The sequence below is a fragment of the Musa acuminata genome, chromosome BXJ2-9, assembly GCF_036884655.1.
Source record: "Musa acuminata AAA Group cultivar baxijiao chromosome BXJ2-9, Cavendish_Baxijiao_AAA, whole genome shotgun sequence".
NCBI lineage: Eukaryota > Viridiplantae > Streptophyta > Magnoliopsida > Zingiberales > Musaceae > Musa > Musa acuminata.
The window spans coordinates 45,548,402-45,570,245 of record NC_088346.1 but is presented as its reverse complement, the minus strand read 5'-3'; the positions used below and the strand labels follow the sequence as shown (position 1 = coordinate 45,570,245).

Below are 21,844 nucleotides of genomic sequence, written 5' to 3'. Positions count from 1 at the left end.
GGTGGTTGCACCTCTCTGCCAGAGCTCGAAGACTGAGCTCGGTGGTTGCACCGCCTGGCAGAGCTCGAAGACTGAGCTCGGTGGTTGCATCACCTGGCAGAGCTCAAAACTGAGCTCAGGCTGATGCACCTCTCTGCTAGAGGTGGTTGCACCTCTCTGCCAGAGCTCGAAGACCGAGCTCAGGCGATGCATCTCCTGTCCAAAGAGGTTGCACCTCTCTGCCAGAGCTCGAAGACCGAGCTCGGTGGTTGCACCTCTTGGCAGAGCTCGAAACTTGAGCTCTGGCGGTGCTACCTCTTGACAGAGGAGGTTGCACCGCCCAGTCTCGCTTGGAGACTGAGCCCTGGGCGGTTGCACCTCTTGGCTGGGGCGGTTGCACCGCCCAGTCTCGCTGGGAGACATATCCTGGGCGGTTGCACCTCTTGGCTGGGGCGGTTGCACCGCCCAGTCTTCGCTGGAAGACATAGCCTGGGCGGTGCTACCTCCAACCCTGGCGGTGGCACCTCTTTCACTATTCCAGCTCACTTGGTTTGGCTCCAAACTTGGTCCAAACCAGTCCGAACTTGGGCCTAATTGGCCCCTACTTGGGTTATAGGATTAACACCTAATCCTAACCCAAATTAACGTGCTAACTATGAATTTAAAGACATTTTCTAAGCTATTACAAAGTCCGCAAGTCAAGACTTCTTATGGCGAGCTTCCGGCAAACTTCCGGCGGTCTTCCGATGAATTCTCGGAAACCATTCTACGGACTCCCGGCAAGCTCCTAGACTTCACGATTTGATCTTAGCGAGTTTCAACGAGCTTCGTCGGCAAGCTCCGATCTTTCTCGGCGAGCTCCGCGAACTTCCAACGAACCTTCCGGCGAGCTTCCGAAAAAGCCTTCGGCAAGCTCCCAACTCATTCTCGGCTAGTTCCGGTAGCATTCCCGACGAACCTTCGGACTTCCGTCGAACTCTCGAACTCGCAACAAATCCTTCGCGCTTGACTCCGACACTTTGTTTCGCTTTATGTCTTCATCGTTATCATAGTTAATCCTGCACAACAAAACAAAACTTCGATCGAGACAATTAATCCTAAGCAATTAACCAAGTTGTCCGACATGTCATTGGTCCCTCGACGCTTCGTCCGATTCTTCGGCGCATCGTCCTCTCGTGCAGCCTATTGCCCAATCGGCCAGTTGACTCCGCAACTCCGATATCCTTGGCACAATACCCGCTCTTCTTGGCCCGATGCCCGAGTCCACGGCCCGAAGCCTTCTGTCGATACGTTGACCGATCCACTGGCCCGACGTCCAATCTTCTGACATGTTCCTTCGGCACAACATGATTTTCCTGCTTTAATTGTCTCATCCTGATCGAAGCATCCTGCGTCACTCAAAACGCAGATTAAATCATAAACATATATTAAGTAGTTTCATCATCAAAATACGAGATTCAACAAATCTTTTGTCCAAAACCTTAATAATACTCTCAAGAAAATAATTGAGATACAAGAATCACGTCACTGTGCACAATATCTAAATTCTCCCCAAGTAATCACAATAAGAATCTACTATAGATCTGATCTGAGATAAAAACATTACTGGATGATTTAGAATAGTCTATCTATGTTGTCTTTTTCTTTTTCCTTTTCATTCTCTTATCTTTTTACCCCTTTTTAAATCAAGTTGCTGCAACATTTTTTCTCCTTGTTGCTGTAGTTTTTCTCCTCAAAAAATCACAGCCACCATACCCCCCTAATTTGATCTATGGTTAGGTTTAAGGGGGGTAGGCTGTGGGGTGTTAAAGCTCACAATGGGCTGAATTTATGGGCTTTTTAGCCTAACAAACTCCCCCTTCAGCCCATAAGGAAGGTTATCTCATGACTCTTCAATGTGAAATCATGTCGACCAACTATCGACATATCTCCTATCTTTCTTTTGGTAAGATCTTTGTCAACATGTTTGCTCTGTTGTCATCCATATAAATTTTCTGAAGCTACAACTGCCTCTCTTCAAGTATATTTTAAATCCATTGATATCTGACATATATATGTTTTGACTTGGAATGAAAAGTTTGATTCTTATACAAATGGATGACACTCTAGTTATCACAATTCACCACATAGTTTTTCTGTTTCAACTTGTAAAATTCTTTCATCCATAATATTTCTTTACCAACCTTTGTAGTAACAATATATTCTGCCTCTGATGAAGAGAGCAATACACCTTTGCAATCTGGATTGCCATGACACAGCTCCCCCTGTAAAAGTAAGTACAAAACCTGATGTGAACTTCCTCGTATCTATATCTCTTGTTATATCTACATCTGTGTAACCTGTCAACATAGGTGGTCCATCTCCAAAGCTTAAATAAACCTTAGAGCTTCCTCTAAGATATCTAAAAATCTACTTCACTATTGCCCAGTGATCTTTGCTTGGATTTGCAAGAAATCTGCTAGTAACACCCACTGCATATGCAATGTCTAGCCTCTTACATATTATCGCGTACATTAAACTTCCAACTACTGAAGCATAAAGAACCTTTTTCATTTTCTCCTTCTCCTTATCACTTGATAGACTCTGTTTTGAGTACAACTTGAAGTGACCTACAAGAGGAGAACCAACTGGCTTTGCATTACTCATACTGAACCTTTCTAACACATTCTCAATGTATTTCTCCTATAACAACCAAATCTTCTTGGTTTTTCAATCATAAGAAATCTGCATGCCTTATATTTGCTTTGCTGGCCCAATGTCCTTCATTGCAAAAGACTCACTAAGTTTCTTCTTCAACCTGTCAATTGTAGACATATCTTTCCCAAGAATAAGCATGTCATCAACATAAAGTAAGAGAATAATAATATTCTCACTAAACCATTTGATATACACACAATGATCTGAAGCCTTTTTTGTATCCACTTTCTGTAATAAATGAATCAAACTTTCTATACCATTGTCTTGGAGCTTGCTTTAGCCCATATAAGCTCTTCTTCAACTTGTAGACAAAGTTCTCTTTACCTTTGACTTTGAAGCCTTCTAGTTATTCTATATAAATTACCTTCTCCAAATCGCCATGAAGGAAAGTTGTCTTCACATCTAACTGCCCAATCTCAAAGTCTTAGTTAGTAGTAATACGAAGAGCAACACAAATATAAGACATTTTAACAACAGAAGAAAAAATCTCTTAAAAGTCAATACTTTTCTTTTGACCAAAGTCTTTTATAACTAATCTAGCTTTATACTTTAGTTGAGAATAATATTTTTGAGTTTTCAACCTAAAAACCCACTTGTTCTTCAAGGCCTTCATTCCATTTGGTAGTAGCACCAAATCATAAGTGTGGTTATTCTGAAGAGCATCCATATCTTCCTACATAGCAACTAACCACTTCTTTTTCTACTCACTTTCAACTACTTCATGGTAACTCTTTAGTTTACCTAAATCAGTAAGCATCACACACTCATCTATAGAGTATCTTCTGGAAGGTTAATATTGTTTAGAAGATCTTCTCAATTGAGGTTCTGCGAGAAGTTACTCTCCAACTTCTTCTTGCTCATCATGTCATGCAAGTAGATCAATATCAGGCTATAAGTCATCTTCCTACACATCTCCCCCATCACCCTAATATACTGGAGGAGTAATTGGGTCACAATCTACTAATCATTCTATAGAAGTCTTGGCTGGTGCCTTCTTCTTCAATTCCTCAAAGGTTTGATCATCAAATAAGATCACATCTCTGGTTCTATACACCTTTTGTTTTTCTGAATTCTAAAGCCTGTAATTAAACTGGTCATGTGAGTAATCAAGAAAAATATATTATTTAATCTTACCATCCAACTTAGACCTCTCATTATCTGGAATATGTGCAAATGCACAACAACTAAACACTCCCAAATACTTGTAAAAAACATCTTTCTCTAACCATACATGCTCTACAACATCACCATATAGGGTTGTATATGGTAACAAGTTGATCACATCAACTGTAGTCCTCAAAGCCTCATCTTAAAACTTTTTGGGTAGCTTAGCTTATGAAAGCATGCATCTGATCTTTTCCATGATGGTGTGGTTCATCCTCTCTTCAATAGCATTATGCTGAGGTGTACCAAGAACTATCATCTCATGTTGGATGTCATGTGACTTGTAATAATCATTAAACAATCATGTATACTTATCACCATTATTTAATCTTATGTATTTTAGTTGTCTTTCTATCTCCCTTTCAACTCTAAAATGAAATTCTTTGAAAACATTAATAACCTGATATTTAGTCTTCATAGCATAGGTCCAAACTTTCCTAGAAACATCATCTATATAAGTGACAAAATAAAGTGCACCACTAATACTAGAAACATTAACAAATCCATCCGAAGTTTTTATTTTCAAATAACTATATACATATGTATAAACACGGTCTAAGATATGCATATTTCTACACATAGTAGGACTAGCAAATGAAACTCTGTATTATTTACTAGCCAAACAATCAATATAAGGGTTTAAATGTATACTTCTAAGGTCTGGCAATACCTCTATCTTGGGAAGAGCTTGTAGTCCCTTCTCACTCATGTGTCTGCCTATGCCACAACTCGATGCTGAAGTCTTTCTCTGTAGTATTTAGTTGCTCACCACAAGATTTGGCCTGCAATCTGTACAAAGTGTGACATTTCTTTTCATTAGCCACAATAAGAGAACCCTTACTGAGCTTTCATTGCCTCATGTGAAATCTGCTATCATAGTCTTCATCATTTAGTTTTCCAACTGAAATTAAATTTAGCCTCAAGTCAACCATATGTCTCATATCCTTAAGTACCAACTTGCAGCTAAGATTAGTCTTTATATAGATATCACCCATGCCAATGATGCCTGCCGTGTCATAGTTGTCTATCTTGACAACACCAAATTTTTTAGTCTTGTATGTAGCAAAAAACCTCCTCTGTGGTATAGCATGATAAGAAGTACCTGTGTCAATCACTCACTCAAGATCTTGACATACATAAGAAAAAATGTCATCATAAGGAGATAAAATCAAATAATCACCACCCTGCACTATAACTGTGATATTATCTTTTGACTTTATAGACTCCACTTCTTTTCCCTTTTTCTTGCTCTTCTTTAGTTGCTTACATTGATTCTAGTAATGTCTTTCTCACCACAGTTATAGCAAAAAATATCTTTTCTTGATCTTGACTTGCTTTTACCTATGCGTGAATTACTTTTATCCTTTGACTTGGACTTTGATATTCCTCTATTCTCTTAGATAAGTGCTTGTGAATTATTTTGAGATGTAGCTGAATTCTTTTTTCTTAACTCATTCAATAAACTGCTTGTTACTTGACTTATTGTGACAACACCATCTAGCGCAGAATTACTGAGAGAAACCACTAGTGTCTCCCAACTTTCTGGCAATGAACTAAGAAGTAACAATGTATGCAACTCATCATCAAGAGATATTTTCATAGAGGATAACCGGTTAGTGATACTCCGCATTTCATTCAAATGCTTAACAATAGAAGCACCCTCTTTATATTTTAGGTTTATAAGTTTTCTAACCAAGAAAGCTTTGTTGCCAACTGTTTTTCTTTCATAGGGATCTTCCAATTTTTTTCAAAAAGAATATGTAGAACATTCAGTAGAAACATGGTGAAAGACACTATCATCAAGCAACTGTCGAATAAACCAAACTGTTTTTCGATCTAACCTCTTTCACTCATAATCTGTCATAGTTATGGGTTTTGCACTTTTCCCCTGCAAATATCCATACAAATCTTTGCAATACAAGAAATCTTCCATTCTTGATTTTTATATCATCCAATTGTTTCCATTCAAGCTAATCATGTGAGAAATACTACCGGCCTCCATGTTCAAATACAAAAATTAAATTACCAAAACCTTACTCTGATATTAGTTGATAGAATATAAAGAGAAATAAACTTTTGTATATGAACAAATACTAGCATGCCATAACATGTAATGGAATTAAATGTAAACATAATTAAATAGAACACCAAGATTTACTTAGAAAACCCCTCTGAAAGGTAAAAACCATAGGGTAAACTAGAGATAATCCACTATAAGAATAATGAATATACAAATCTCAATCTCTTGCCCAAAACCCTAGCAACACTCTCAAGAGAATAATTGAGATATAAGGATCATGCGCTTGTGCACAATATCTAAATTCTCCCTAAGTAATCATAGCAAGAATCTACTGTAAATCTGATCTAACCTGAAATAAGAACATTGCTGGATGATTAAGAACAGCCTCTATGCGTTGTTCTTTTCTTCTTCCATTTTCTTCTCTTATTTTTCTATCCTTTTTTGAATCAAGTTGCTGCACTTTTTCTCCTCGTAGTTTTTCTCCTCAAAAAATTATAGTCATCACACCCCCCCCCCCCCCCCCCCCCCTTGTTTGATGGGCTGTGGGCTGTTAAAGCCCATTATGAGCTGAATTCATGAGTTTTGAATTATGTTGCAAAATTTCAAAGGTTAACTTCTCTTTGATATGCAGTGCAGATATGAAAAGCATGCACACAGATGATGATGACAATAGGAATCAACCCAATGGGCCACACCCATTGCATTCCTCAAAAAGAAAGCTTCAAAACCAAGTAGATAGATTTCACTTGAACAAACTATGGCGATGACATTTATGCATTAGCGCATGACTAATTTCATTAGGCTCAATCCAAAAAAGCCACCTCAAGGCTGGATTAATTATTGAGATGGATTGCAATCGGTGTCTATTTGAAACAGACTCAGCAACCCATGGAAAGGATGTATCTTGATGCATTATCCATATTATTGTTGAATTGAAAGACTTGCACAACAATTACATCCTATGATGTAAAGTATTATTTTCGCGAATGTAATCATGATATAAATTGAGAAGGGCTAAAACTGAGAAGTCTAATATTTTATGGGTGAAATCATTTCTAGTTGGTTTATATTTTGAAATCATTAGGAAACCATTAGTAAACATATGACTGCATGAAATGCTACTGCATTTGGCTTGGAAGACGTCACCTACGAAGAGAACAAATATGTCATCAGGAAGAAGGTGACATCTGTGTACTACACTTTGTTTAAAACCCAAGGCAGCTGGCTTTTCTTCTTGTCCCCGTGCAGAAGCAGTAGCAGTGCCCAACAAAAGATTAAAGTGAGAAAGGGAAGATAAGACAAAGCAATGGTGGGAAAAGCAAAGCCAGAGATAACACCCAGTCATCCACCCCGACGTTGACACCAGGAAGAAGAAGACAAAGGAGGGCAAGCAACTTTTGAGTGCAGCAAACATAGAAGACCTCCATCGGCAAATGAATGATTCAAGTGAACAAAATGGTGATCGATATGAACGCAAGAAATGTGGTGGGCAGCGGCCATTAATACCTCATGTTTGGTCACCTAATCATTTGTGTAGTTCCTCAAGAAACCTTATAGAACACCAAATCATGAGATAGTTTGTTTACTTTCTCTCATTGTAATGCAAGTCTGCACGAATGTTTTTACTTTTCTTGTGCTGTTTATGAGCCATTGATGAAGCTTTAGGAGTAGAAATAATGAATTGGACACCAATTCAACCCAAGAAACTAATGCTTATTAAGCCATGCATCGAGCCCATCTATCAAACCTAATCAAACTCTCTCTCACTTAAGAATTATCCTCTTGGTGTGTTGCATGTAAATGTAAATGAATTAAATGTAGCATCAGTTGGTGTTTACTTTCCTGAGATCATCCATACTTGCACAAGTCAAGTTGAAATCTGGGGAAGAACAAGATCGCAACTTGATCAGACATGGAGTATGCATGATATCATCTAATCCATCCTGCTGAGTACCTAATCAAACCATCAATTACCGGCATGCAGTGCATGAATCATGTACCGACACCTGCTCTTGTGTAACCACACCGACACAAGTCGACCAAAGGCAGTCAGCATTCCAGTTGGACTGTTTCAATTATTCTGCTGCTTGTTGAAGAATGTTCTTCTACTGGAATTAATGTTATATCACTCACATGTGTTCTGATTCTGAAACAAACAGGCAATGGCAAAGGAGATGGGAAAGGTTGATGAGTACTGATCGGTCCTCTCATATATAGAGTGCAATCCAAGCAACTTCTTCTTCTTTTGCCTTGTGTTTCTTATGCTTACTCATGCTTCTGTGGAAATGGTCCATGCTGCTGTCACACACGAACGAAAGGACGTGGATACCTTTGTCAGCAGTGGGGAGGAAAGAGAGAGCTGTATATATTAGTCGGGTAGCGAAGGAGTGTTGAGATGAGGATAAAGTAAGGCCCTGGCAATGGGTCACCACTGCTGCAGCAAGCAGAAGGTGAGGAGGGGCCTATGGTCTCCTGAAGAAGACGAGAAGCTGATCCGGTACATCACCTCCCATGGCCACAGCTGCTGGAGCACTGTCGCCAAAGAAGCAGGCAGGCGCCTCTCTCTCTCTCTCTCTCTCCCTCTCTCTCTTGTGCTGAAGATGATAGCTTTGTGATTGGGAGTTCAGGGTTGCAGAGGTGTGGAAAGAGTTGCAGGCTAAGGTGGATCAATTACTTGAGGCCAGATTTAAAGAGGGGATCCTTCTCAGCAGAAGAGGAAAGAATTGTGATAGATGTTCACAGGATCTTAGGCAACAAGTACAGTGAACCCTAATCTCTTTTGCCGAACCTGCATGTCTTTCATGATCACAAATGATATATTTATTTGTACTGTTTAAGAGATCAAGATCATCTTAACTGCGTATACGTGCATATTGATTCTCTTTCTCCATTCAGGTGGGCTCAGATTGCGAAGCATCTCCCTGGAAGAACAGACAATGAGGTGAAGAACTTCTGGAACTCATGCATAAAGAAGAAGCTGCTAGCCCAAGGATTGGATCCGAAGACACATAACCTAATCCCTGCTGCTGCTCGATCGAATGGTGCAAATTCAGCTGAGCCTCCTCGATTCCGCTATGCTCAATCCTCTACCTGCACGCCCTTCACAATTAGCTCATCCATCAAAAGCTTTGATGATATGAACAACTCCATGGACTTGAATCCACCTGCTTCTTTCCATGAGACAGCAGCACCTGTGTCCAACTTCCAGTACCAAGACAACCATGTCTTGATGAGCTTCAAGGATCAGAATGGCTTTTCTTCTTCTTCTTCCTCCTTGGACCACACAAACATAGCCTCCTCTTCATTTCATCAACCTGGTTTCATTGATGATTGCATGTGGGATAGTTCTGTTGAGCCTTTGCAAGCCCTGAGGCAAATTGAGGTAGGACATGAACAAGGGGTTGATCAACTGCAAGTGCAACCCTCAGTGTGCAAGATGTTCTTCAATGAGGCCAATAAGAAGGGGCCAGTGATGGAAATCTCCGACGGCAATGGAGGCGGCGGCGCAACCTTCAATCTTGAGATGCTGGAAAATGCATGGCTGCCTTGTGGAGAGCTTTCCAGTGGGAGCTTCATGGATCAACTGCAGTGGGATTATTGGGTCTGATTCCTTCCTTTAGCTCTATGGTGAACAACTTCAGATCTGGAAGATGATCTCAGAATGTGCATTCATCTGTGAAAGCTTTTCAAATATACCTGACATTGCCTATGTCAGTTCCCTACAATAAATTTTGATGGAGATTTATTCATATTGACCATGTTTTGTATCCTCCGATCATAGAAATAAATGAAGGTTAGAAAGTTTGCTTTCCTTTTACGAGAGAAAAAGGTTTATGGTGATTCTATTCTGGTTGCATGCATATAATTCAGCTCTGTCTGTCCAATTATACAACATGCTTTTTGAACATCTACATGGATATCAAGGGCTCATAAGTCCATCAGATCTTATTTATCCTTAGATGTGCTTTTTGGAGCTCACATGTTCTGAAAGGACAAAACCATATGGATATGTTCTATCGCGTGAACAATTAGCTATGGACTAATTCCAAATGACATGCATTCATTTTACATATGAAACTATAGCTACTCTGAGTATGATTCATTTGATTGATTACTAGTTGATAAGAAATTATCTTGTAGTTATCCCATACCATGAAATATACAACATCAAAAGCAAGTTTAATGTTCCTATCTCTCTTAATGCTGTTTGATATTTCCAATGTTCTCTGAGATTAGATTAATCAAAAGTGAAATACAAAAGATAAGAACCACAAATTGTTATTTTTGACAGGATACAAGTCCTTGATTTCATGTGAAAACTTCCATGATGGACACAAACCAATGCTTTGTGTTTGAAATCTTCCAAAAGTATCATAAAAGTAGCACTAAATTACCCCAATGTAACTCTTTTGAAATAATGGATGACAAGTTATTTTTCTTCAGAGAGTAAAACCTACTGCTTTTTGCACCAAACTACAGTTCTATAATTGCAACAACAACTGTGCACTGGAAAATACATCATGTTCCAAGATCTTCATTTTAATCAAGATTAAGAACAATATTATGTAACATAAAAATCACATATTTTTTCTCATTAAAGTTACTCCTTCCTGCTCAAGATAAGTCCTTGCTAAAGCTCCTATTTTGCTACGTGTGCTACCACAAGTTAATTGTATTAGATAGTTGAAATTAGGTTATAGCAAACCATATATGCTCTTATTTACCTTTATAAATAGACAAAATTCATGTAATAACCATTTGGAATCTCTAACATCATTGCGGAAAATATAGCCGATATGTATAATCCCCACAAAATAAAAAGTCTCAGAGTGCTACTGATCATAACAAGGTTGTCAAAGAGGAGATCCACATCATGCATAAAGTGTAGTATAATATTTCAGATATATGTTCTCTTACAGCTGTACCAGCTCGCCATGGGAGATGGGAAGGTTTCTTTAGTACTATTAGGCTGAGAAGAACATACTTGGCATTCATCTGCAGTTGGAGCCGCAGCATTGCAAGATGGAAAGGAGGAGTTTGATGCGTGTTGCCATGGCAAATATAGTGAGTAGGGTTGAAGGCATTGTGTCAGCATGGTTGAAGAGCTCATGAAATCAAATGTACTTAAACGAATTAAAGCCTTCGAAAGGCTTCTGGAGTAGAAGGTCTTCTTGTTTGACTTTGAAGCAGAATACACGTAACTTTCTTGGGGAAGGACATGTAGCTCATGGAAGGGAATGAGTCTGTCTTTGCTTCAACTCAGAGGCAAAGACTATATTGATTGGAGAGTTGGAGAACTGAGACCCAATAAAGAGCATTTTTCTCTGATAGATGTCTTTTTAGATCCATTTGGAGATGGTAAAACCATCCAAACCATCTATCATAATTGTGAGTTATCTGAATCAAAAGAAATTGTTCATTCTAGTATACACCACCTTTAGGAAAAGAGTTACCTTTAGCCTTTTATTAGGCTTTGGTTCTCCAACTCTCTGACCTCTATGAAACTAGATGTCATGGATGATTGTAGATTAGTGCAAGACAATTTTGGAGATAGTTACCAAGGAAGGGATTGCACACATCCATATGAGAAAATGATTCATTATAGAGAAAGTTCATGAAACTACAGAGAAATATTCATATGTAGTATCTACACAATTGGAATGGGCAAAGTGAAGGAAAAAAGAATGGTGAGGGAGAGCACACAGCTAGGAATCTCATAGAAACTGATGATAAAACTCATGATGAGTTGGTACCCTGTCACACATTAGCCAAATGTAGCTCACCGTTTTGATCATATTTTATTTCCATTATCTTTAGTTCTTAGGACTTGATCATAAAACAAATGCAATCATATCAGAAAACCTTTTTCCCGGTCTTCATTTAGGCACACCATGTCCCCAGCTCCATGTTACATGACTAGTAACATCAAGATGATCATCAAAGCTTCAGTGTCAATGGAAACTCATAAGAGCAATTCAACTTTGAAAGTGAATGCAATGAAACTGTCCCATTCAGGTTATTATGTATGTTCAGAATCAAGTGCAACATAATTAATATTAAAAGAACTGATGATGCAAAGGAAAGTAGTTCTTGCATATACACAAAGTAGATTCTTCCATAATCCATGATCACGTTCTTTAATTAACAAAATATGAACTTATTTTGTCTAAACCTCAACAAGCATCCTTCTGGGTCAAGACACTTGTTCGGTTTAACATGCTTAATAAGAACTTATTAAACGACAACAGCAGATCATGTAGACCAAAGGATAGCAGTAGGAAAAAAACCTATTTTTGTTGAGAAGCAGGTGAAGAATCATTCCAGATTCTAGTCTTTGAAATGCATGGCACTAGTATTCTTTCTTGCCAAAGTTCTTGCATCAAAGCTGTGAAGCAAATGGGCGAACAGGGTAATGAGGCCGTTGCTGCAAGATAAAAATAAGATGTAATAGTGATAGGGATGATTTTGCCCTACTGTCACGACCTTAGCTGGTTTTGCCTAAGGCGTGCGGCACCCTTGCGCGTCCGTCCGCAAAGGTCAGCCTCCCCGAAGCCTCCCATTGTCCCTTAGGACCAACAAAAGAGAAAACGGGTTAAAAAGAACGCCTCAATCGGGATCCACAAGCAAACATGTCCGAAAAACACTTCATAGACAATGCAAATTACAAACAGACTTTACAAGCTCTGAATAGTTGCACAACAAAGGGTAAAATGGTCCATTACAGACCGAAAAGCTCTCGCTCGTGTCTACTTGACACAACCTTTATTTACAAGCCTAAAAAGGCCACCAACCCAACTAACATGGGACTATTTAGCCTTCGGCCGCCCCTCTATCTGCTGTACAAGGCATGAACATGCCAAAAGACAACGGACAGACATAAGCATTACATCCAACATCTTGTTTAGAAGTTTGTCCGTTACATTCTCCCCCACTTATCCCTTCGACGTCCTCGTCGAAGCCTTTGTGAACACTGCAACTCTTCGCCTTTGCTGAGTCTTCAATCTTCTGCTCCAGCTGCAATGCGCCTCCTGGTTCCCAGCTGCTCTCCGCTGCTGTTTCTGAGTAGTCGAACCTTTGATCCGCCATGCTGCTTCAACTCACCAATGACTCTGACTCTGGTGTGGGGGGTTGGCTGAGTTGTGTTGATCCTTGTTGATTCCTACGGATCCACCAAATGAAGGAAAAGACCATCCTTACTGCGCCAGTCTCTCAAAATTTCCACATGCTGCTTGAACTGGGTGGATGCTTGTTGGAGCTTTAACGAGCATCGCCTCGCAAACTTCTGAAGTTTTGGGTCCTTCCTCCACAAAATCTGCTCATTGACTCTTCTTTCAGTTAGTTGTCACGTCCAAGTAGGTTCGCATCACTTCCGCTTTCGATTGGCATTTTGTTGGGAAATGAGGCGGACAATCTACTCTCAGTAGCACTGATCACCGTTGGTGAGGATTTGACAACTATTGTATTCCATTATCTTCGAAGGGTCTTTGAGCTTGTGCAGAGCTCCTCTGCTGGATAGATAAGAGAACTGGGGTACTCGGTTTCGCCCATTCTCTTAAGAGTTGAGAAGGCAAAGGTTACTTTGACTTCGCCTGCCTCCTCGAGGTTGTACTTCATGCATCGAGCTGGTTACTGGCCTTCGCCTGCTCTTTGCTCACACTTCTGAAGCACTTGAAGTGTTTGCACTCCTTGCATTGAGTTAGCTACTGTGATTCACCTTCTCAATGTCATTGAACTTCTAGAATGCAGGAAGTTTTCACCCCAACTTGGAGTAATTCTCTGATAGATGAGGTCACCTCTGGGATTGTACTATCTTCTCCATCAACCCTGCCGCCTACTCCACTGAGTAGCAAAGGTACAGCACCGCGTACTACCTGCTTCGTTCCTTGGTCGTGCACTCTTGCATGACCCGAAGTCCTTCACTTACGGCTATCTTGATGAGAAACTTGTTGACACCGGTCTTACGAAGTTTCTTGGCCTCTGCCCTTCAGCCTTGTCTCGGTACTTGGAGATTGCCTCTACATGCTCCACCTCCTCGGCCCCTTTCACGACCAAGCACTCTCCCTCCGTGAGAGCAAGGAATCAATGACTTGCACAGAAGTCCCGCCTCTGCGGTACCATGGCGCTGCCATGCCCATGGCCCTACTATCCATCGCCTCGCCTCTGTATCCCTTTTCTTCACAATCAGTAGAGATGTCTCCGTGGCACTCCTCTGAGTCCACCTCCATTCTAACTGATGCTTGATTTTGGGTTGCTAAGTCCCTCTGGACTCATCGTCGCTTCCTCGCCCCTTTCGACCCCCTGCTTCAACACCTCTGTGTTCTCCAAGCAGTCCGTTTGGTCGATGGAAAGACAGACTGTAACTCCCATGCATGGCCTCTACCATCACGTTGTAGAGTTTGCACCGATTCTGTTCTCCTTAGCTTCCTTGGTAGCAACGTTCGCTTACTCGACCTTGTCCTCTGACTTGTCGGGCTCCCTTAAGCGAATATGAGCTTTGGAGCAATCCAACTCTCCAGTTGCTTCGATCATACCTCTGCATGATCAAGTCCCTCCCATGGAACTCACTGGTACTTGCATTCGAACTTTTCCCTTGGTGGAACCCAGCCCCCATATGCTGATGACCAAGGTTTTCATCCGATGCAAAATTCGGTGCACGCCCGGAAGACCCGCCTCTGCGGTACCATGGCCTTCACTCCTTGAATCCATAGCCCTTCTTGCCGTCGTGTTGTTCACCAAAGCGGAGCTCCCAGTAGCTCCCGATCATACCTCCATATGATCTCATCCCTCACGGGACAATGTCGTGTGCGTCGCATTGCCACAAACTGTTCCACCACGATCCGCTGCACCATGTCACCTCCTGGTGACATCTCCATTGCATTCTGATCATTGTGGAATAAACTCGAATTGTGAACCCTCCATGTGTGGCCTCTGCCAATACATCGCAGGGTCTCCTCCACTTTCGAATTTGTTCGCTCCTTTGGCAATCGACCTTCATCCACCCACTCTTGGGTCACACCTAGATGAAGCACCGCTCTAGGATAGTCCGTCGCCTAGTAGCTCCCGAAGTCCACCGACTTCACTATAGTTTGTGCACCATTGTCTGGATCCTGGGCCTCTGCCCCTACCAGCACAATCTCCGCTGTGCACTGCTTCCTTCATGGCAACTTGAATGGCAACACTGTGGCATATTCTTCAAGAGTAGCCGCCTCTGCGTCCTCTTGCCCCGTGCTAAGGCCTCCTGAACCCAACTTCGCCTCCGCAAATTGAGTCGCCTTAGTTCCTCCATCAAATGCTCCTCCGAGATAAGGTGCATGTGCCCAGAAGCTCCCTTCGTCTTTGGCACCATGCAAGATGAGTCCGCTCCGTCAGAATGAAGGACCCATGGAACAACATGATCCTACCCTTGCCTCTGCAAGAGTTCATGTCTTTGACCTCTGTCTAAGGAAAGCACTGTGCTTCTGCTCCATGTTCCAACTTCTCTGCTGGCTCCCTTCAGGCGGCTTGGGTACTTCGCCAAGTTACACCCGAGTTGCTCCGCTCCTCTTTTTTGCATTGAGTCGATGGTGGCCCTCGCGCCCACCATTCCACGGGTCAACCCTCCCTTGAGTCCGATCTCCATATCGACTCTAAGTGTACCTTCATTAAAGTTGTTTCAGGTCGCTCCCCCACTTGATCTCGCAATGCATCCACCAATGCATTCTCTCGAGCGAGATCATGCGGCAACTCCTCGCTGCTTGCTCGGTCCATTGAGCTTCGTGGAGTTGTTGTTTGTGAGGTACTCCTCCTCAACATGTGAAGTCCGTCTCACATGATTCTCCCTCTGGAGTGCCGAGACTTATCCCTCCTGGTAACTGTCCCGTTGGAGCAACATCTCTCTTCGTTTCGGAGACCACCATCCCCTTGGACTACTCCGATCTGCTGAACAAACTATGCATTGTTCTGCCTCCTGCAGACGCACTTGCTAGATTGCGCCTCCACGTCAATACAACCACCGCTGCACCCCTCAAGGTCTAGCAACATGCTGAACTCGTTGCACACTTCAGCCTCCTCCGGACGTATCCTTCGTATGCCGAAGAGAAAGTTTCAATGCTCCATGGCGCCGAGTCTCGGTCGCCTTGGGATGGCCACGAACATTCCATCGTCCGCGTACAAGCCCATGCATGAGTACCAAATTCTTCGAGTTAGCAATTCCCCTCACCTCTGTGAGCTTTGCATAACTCTTTTGGTCGTTGAGCAACTCATTCCACCTTGGATGGTCTCATTCTTGCCAAGCTCCTCGCTTGCCTAGAGCACCATCAAGTATAGTTGTCAACGTTGAGTCGTAGCTCAAACTCAACCATCCCAACCTTTGTGCGCTCCAAATTCAACCAAGCTTGCCTGTTCTCGTGGTGCCTCTTGCGCGAAGGGTTGGCCATTCCTCTGAATGCCAATCTCGGATGCTCGCTCCTCTGAGCAACTCTTTTCCCTACATCTCCATGCCCGTTTTCCCTCAAACGGTCGCGCGTGTGCTGACTGCCCTCAACGCAGCCCCGCTAGGTCCCCCACGTTTGCATGTCAAGTGTTTCTATGAGTGCTTGTCCCGCTCTGATACCATACTGTCATGACCTTAGCTGGTTTTGCCTAAGGCGTGCGGCACCCTCGCGCGTCCGTCCGCAAAGGTCAGCCTCCCCGAAGCCTCCCATTGTCCCTTAGGACCAACAAAAGAGAAAACGGGTTAAAAAGAACGCCTCAATCGGGATCCACAAGCAAACATGTCCGAAAAACACTTCATAGACAATGCAAATTACAAACAGACTTTACAAGCTCTGAATAGTTGCACAACAAAGGGTAAAATGGTCCATTACAGATCGAAAAGCTCTCGCTCGTGTCTACTTGACACAACCTTTATTTACAAGCCTAAAAAGGCCACCAACCCAACTAACATGGGACTATTTAGCCTTCGGCCGCCCCTCTATCTGCTGTACAAGGCATGAACATGCCAAAAGACAACGGACAGACATAAGCATTACATCCAACATCTTGTTTAGAAGTTTGTCCGTTACACTACGCTAGCTCATCTGCGTAACAATACATCCAAGTAGGGTTCTAGGTCATCAACCCTAAAATGATGTAACAATACATCCCGATAACCGGTCTACCTTATTAACATCATAAAAGGATTAAACGGTTCACCTAATCTTATCCTAGATCGGTCAGTAAGAAGGTCCAAAGGAGAGCTCTCTACACTTTACCCAATTATGTAGCTCTCATTGTTTTCCTCCTCTCTCATTGATTTAAGCATCGAAGGGGTTGCATCGGGCAACTCTTGATGTTGGCCTGTCACACAGGTTTCCCGATGAATAAGAGACGACTTCGCTGTCAGGACGCAATCTCACAACCACGAGACAAATCATCACTCGAGGACATTCGGATGACCTAGCCCAGAGAGAAAACCTTACCGCCAAGACGATTCTAAATTGTCTACTCGATCATCCCGAACCGAGTCCCCCATTAATAGCACCACTTCTGACTGAACCACCCATACGATATCATATTACCAAGTCTCTCACATCAACCAAAAAAAGACACCCAATTAAGCTTGCACATTCGACTGCGAATGAACCATGCTAACTCATCAGTCGTCGATAGTGTTAATGATACCATCAAATGGCATTATTCTTCTATTTGTATCAAGCATCACATCAGATAAACCAAAATCCAAAAGCATTCAGAGTTGAGGAGAATTACAGTGTTCGAAGCAAAAATAATATGATTCCCTGAATTTAAATATTTTGATGGAAGAAATTGTCCTGATATAAGTTTATTGTCAAATTCTCTATCTTAAAACAACTGGAAAATGATGAAGGAGAAGCATGTTCAAAATTATAAAAATTCATAGTGAAATTCAAACTTAAAAATGTCAGACCAGATTGAATGCACAAAAAACCAAAACAAGCTGCAATCAGTGAAGTAGTGACATTGGTGATGATGAACCATTATGCTGCAGGTTCCTATCACCAAAGCTCTAACTTTGTTTCTATTAGTTAAAAAAAGAAGGGTGATATAGTGTCATCATATAATTGAGCTAAAATGTGAGAAGAAATTTTCAAACACAAAGTAGATGAAAATAAATAAATCCTGTCTTGAAATTCTTGTTGTTGTGTAATGTAGTGTAAAAAGAAATATGACTTTCCAATTCATGCTCAAGATTCAAAAACAGCATTTGAGGAAGAACCATCTCAAGAGAGGAAAAGAGGTCTGAACTTAAGGACACAATCTAGAGTAAGATCTTAGTAAAAATATTATCATGCTTCTTTTTTGCTATTTTAGCTAAAGGGGTGAGAGGTGAGAAACCACAAAGCAAGACAAAGATAAAAGACAAAGTGATAGAGTGAGATTAGCAACAAGTCACTTAATTCACAATGCAACTATTATTCGAGACATACGTCTCCACCAACCACATCAAGATAACAATAATAATAGACATGAAAGGAGACAGCGACACTTTCATGTATCTGATTGACCTGAATCTCGCCAGGTTGAAAATATGCATCAAATCAAAGTCAGTATAGCAACACCCAAGTCTACACGTAAATGAATTGTTCTCTGTGTGGCCTTTGAATTGATGCCCCAGACTCTCTCTCTCTCTCTCTCTCTCTCTCTCTCTTAAGCGTTACTTCAGAAGAATATAATCGGCATATCATGTAGTTTATGTATTAAGTTCAATCTCACCTGGATGCCCATTTGTGAGATGAGCCATCTCGGGATAGTCCGATTATTCTCGTTCTCAGGTGTGGCTCAGCCGATTTCCAAGAAATTGACAGACCACAACTCCTACCAACTTCTAACCATAAGTCACAACTATTTCTTGGAATGTCATCTTCTAAGCAAAGGTATCAAGATATAAAGATTTAAGTTTTCCTTGCATATTTAAATGTAGATCTCGATATCTTGCTTACTAACAAAATGTGATCTTTTATAGCACAACTTCATCAGCGGTTGGGTATAACAATTGGAAAATAGAAGAACAGGAATTACTAATAATTTCGGGATGGACAAACGAATGAGAGGAAGAAAGCGGAGGAGGCGAGACAAGAGACATGGGGAGGAAAACAGGAAGAGAAGAACGAAAATCATATTTTGTTAATAACTTATAATAATTTGAAAGAAGATCGATATGATATCTAGATACAAGAGCTTCAAATCACATGTATGATATCAAAGAATTATTTTTTTAAGTAGATACAAGTTATTTCGATAATATTACATTTAGTGATATTTCTCAAAGACTAATAAGAGGAAAAGGTAAAGTGTTTTTAGACTTAATAATAATAATAAATTATATATTTTAGATGTTTATTATGTTATTGATATGAAAAATAATATATTCTAAAGCAATTACTTGAAAAAGATTATGATATTAAGATGAAAGATATGACTGTTTCAATTGGTGATAAGAGTAAAACATTAATCTCATATGTGAAAATGACGAAGAATAGAATATTTTCTATATATTTATGTATTTTTTATTGGTAAAAATATTTTAAAACTAATATTGAAAATAATTCTATATTATGACATCTTGGATTATGATTATTTAAATTTTAAGATTTTAAAATTTTTAGAGAAATATAATATAGTGATAATATTGTTAAGAATTGATTGTCTATCAAAGTTATGTATGAAAAATAACAGGATCGTGATAATAATATGGAGTATGTATGATATCATATAATCCATCCTGCTGAGTACCTAATCAAACTATCAATTACCCGCATGCAGTGCATGAATCATGCAACGACCCCTGCTCTGATCTGACCACACCGAGACAAGTCGATATCCAGCAAAGGCAGTCAGCATTCGGGTTGGACTGTTTCAATTATTCTGCTGCTTGTTGAAGAATGTTCTTCTTCTGGAATTAATGTTATATCACTCTCATGTGATCTGATTCTGAAACAAACAGGCAATGGCAAAGGAGATGGGAAAGATTGATGAGTACTGATCAGTCCTCTCATATATAGAGTGCAATCCAAGCTACTTCTTCTTCTTTTGCCTTGTGTTTCTTATGCTTCCTCGTTCTTCTGTGGAAATGGTCCGCGCTGCTGTTACACATGAACGTAAGGACGTGGTTGGGTACCTTTGTCTGCAGTGGGGAGGAAAGAGAGAGCTGTATATATTAGTCGGGTAGCGGAGGAGTGTTGAGATGAGGATAAAGTAGGTCACCACTGCTGCAGCAAGCAGAAGGTGAGGAGGGGCCTGTGGTCTCCTGAAGAAGACGAGAAGCTGATCCAGTACATCACCTCCCATGGCCACAGTTGCTGGAGCACTGTCGCCAAAGAAGCAGGCAGGCCTCTCTCTCTCTCTCTCTTGCGGTGATGATGATAGCTTTGTGATTGGGAGTTCCGGGTTGCAGAGGCGTGGAATAAGCTAAGGGAGATCAATTACTCGAGGCCAGATCTAAAGAGGGGATCCTTCTCAGCAGAAGAAGAAAGAATTGTGATGGATGCTCACAGGATCTTAGGCAACAAGTATAAGGAACCCTAATCTCTTTTGCAGAACCTGCATGCATGCCTTTGATTTATTTGTATTGTTTAGGAGATCAATGTAATCTTAATTGTGTATGTGTGCATATTGATTCTCTTTCTCCATTCAGGTGGGATCAGATTGCCAAACATCTCTCTGGAAGAACACATATCATACATACAATTAAATTCATTATTTGATTAGCATATTATTATTATCTTTTTCTTTGATCTCTAATCTTTATTATTTGGGGAGCCTCCGAGATGAGATGATAGTTAGGTAATTGATAAATATGATAATTATTTTTAAGATTATATTAAAAAATATTTATATATAATTCTGTGTAATGGACTTTTGAAAAGGTGTTCACACACAATATGATTTTGAGTTGATTCTACCGAAGAGTGACACCAAAGGGTTGGATCCAAAGACACATAACCTAATCCTGCTTCTGCTCGATCGATCGAATGGTGCCAATTCAGCTGCGACTCCTCGATTCCGCTATGCTCAATTCTCTATCTGCACGCCCTTCACAATTAGCTCATCCATCAAGAGCTTTGATGATATGAACAACTCTATGGACTTGAATCCACCTGCTTCTTTCCATGAGACAGCAGCACCTGTGTCCAACTTCCATAACCAAGACAACCATGTCTTGATGAGCTTAAAGGATCAGAATGGCTTTTCTTCTTCTTCTTCTTCTTCTTCTTCTTTTTCTTCTTCATTGATGATTGCACGTGGGATAATAGTACTGTTGAGCCCTTGCAAACCCTGAAGCAAACTGAGGTAGGACATGAACAAGGGGTTGATCAACTGCAAGTGCAACCGTCAATGTGCAAGATGTTCTTCAATGAGGCCAATAAGCAGCGGCCAGTGATGGAAATCTCCGATGGCGCCGGCGCAACCTTCATCTCGAGATGCTGGAAAATGCATGGCTGCCTTGTGGAGAGCTTTCCAGTGGGAGCTTCGTGGATCAACTGCAGTGGGGTTATTAGGTCTGATTCCTTCCTTCAGCTCTATGGAGAACAATTTCAGATCTGGAAGATGATCTCAGATTGTGCATTCATCTGTGAAAGCTTTTCGAATATACCTGACATTGCCTATTTCAGTTCCCTACAATAAATTTTGATGGAAATTTATTCATATTGACCATGTTTTGTACCCTGCAATCATAGAAATAAATGAAGGTTATTCCTTTTTTGAGAGAAAAATGCTGCTGGTGATTCTATTTTGGTTGCATGCTTATAATTCAAGCCTGTGTCTGTCCAATTATACAGCATCTGCATCTTGTGGGAATGATCTTGATCTTTGGCACATGAATCATTTTGGCCTGACAAAAAGTATGCTGGATCTCTTTCTCTCTTTCTTGCTTTCATTTTTCAGTAATAATTAAACAAGAAGTTAAAGAAAGAGAAGAAAGCAAAAAGAATACAAGAAAGTCATGCATGCACTCAAGAGAGCAAGTTGCAAATATGAATATAT

General features: G+C 40.9%; 1 protein-coding gene across 1 annotated transcript; it reads left to right on the top strand.

Annotated features, from left to right (window-relative positions):
• Window positions 1-8,272: 8,272 nt before the first annotated feature.
• On the top strand, window positions 8,273-9,627 carry LOC135622195 (transcription factor MYB8-like). Its single transcript, XM_065123839.1, has 3 exons — window positions 8,273-8,410; window positions 8,488-8,617; window positions 8,756-9,627. Exons 1-3 carry the CDS (start codon window positions 8,281-8,283, stop codon window positions 9,465-9,467), a joined length of 972 nt encoding a protein of 323 aa, XP_064979911.1. The 5' UTR covers window positions 8,273-8,280; the 3' UTR covers window positions 9,468-9,627.
• The last annotated feature ends 12,217 nt before the right edge of the window (window positions 9,628-21,844 follow it).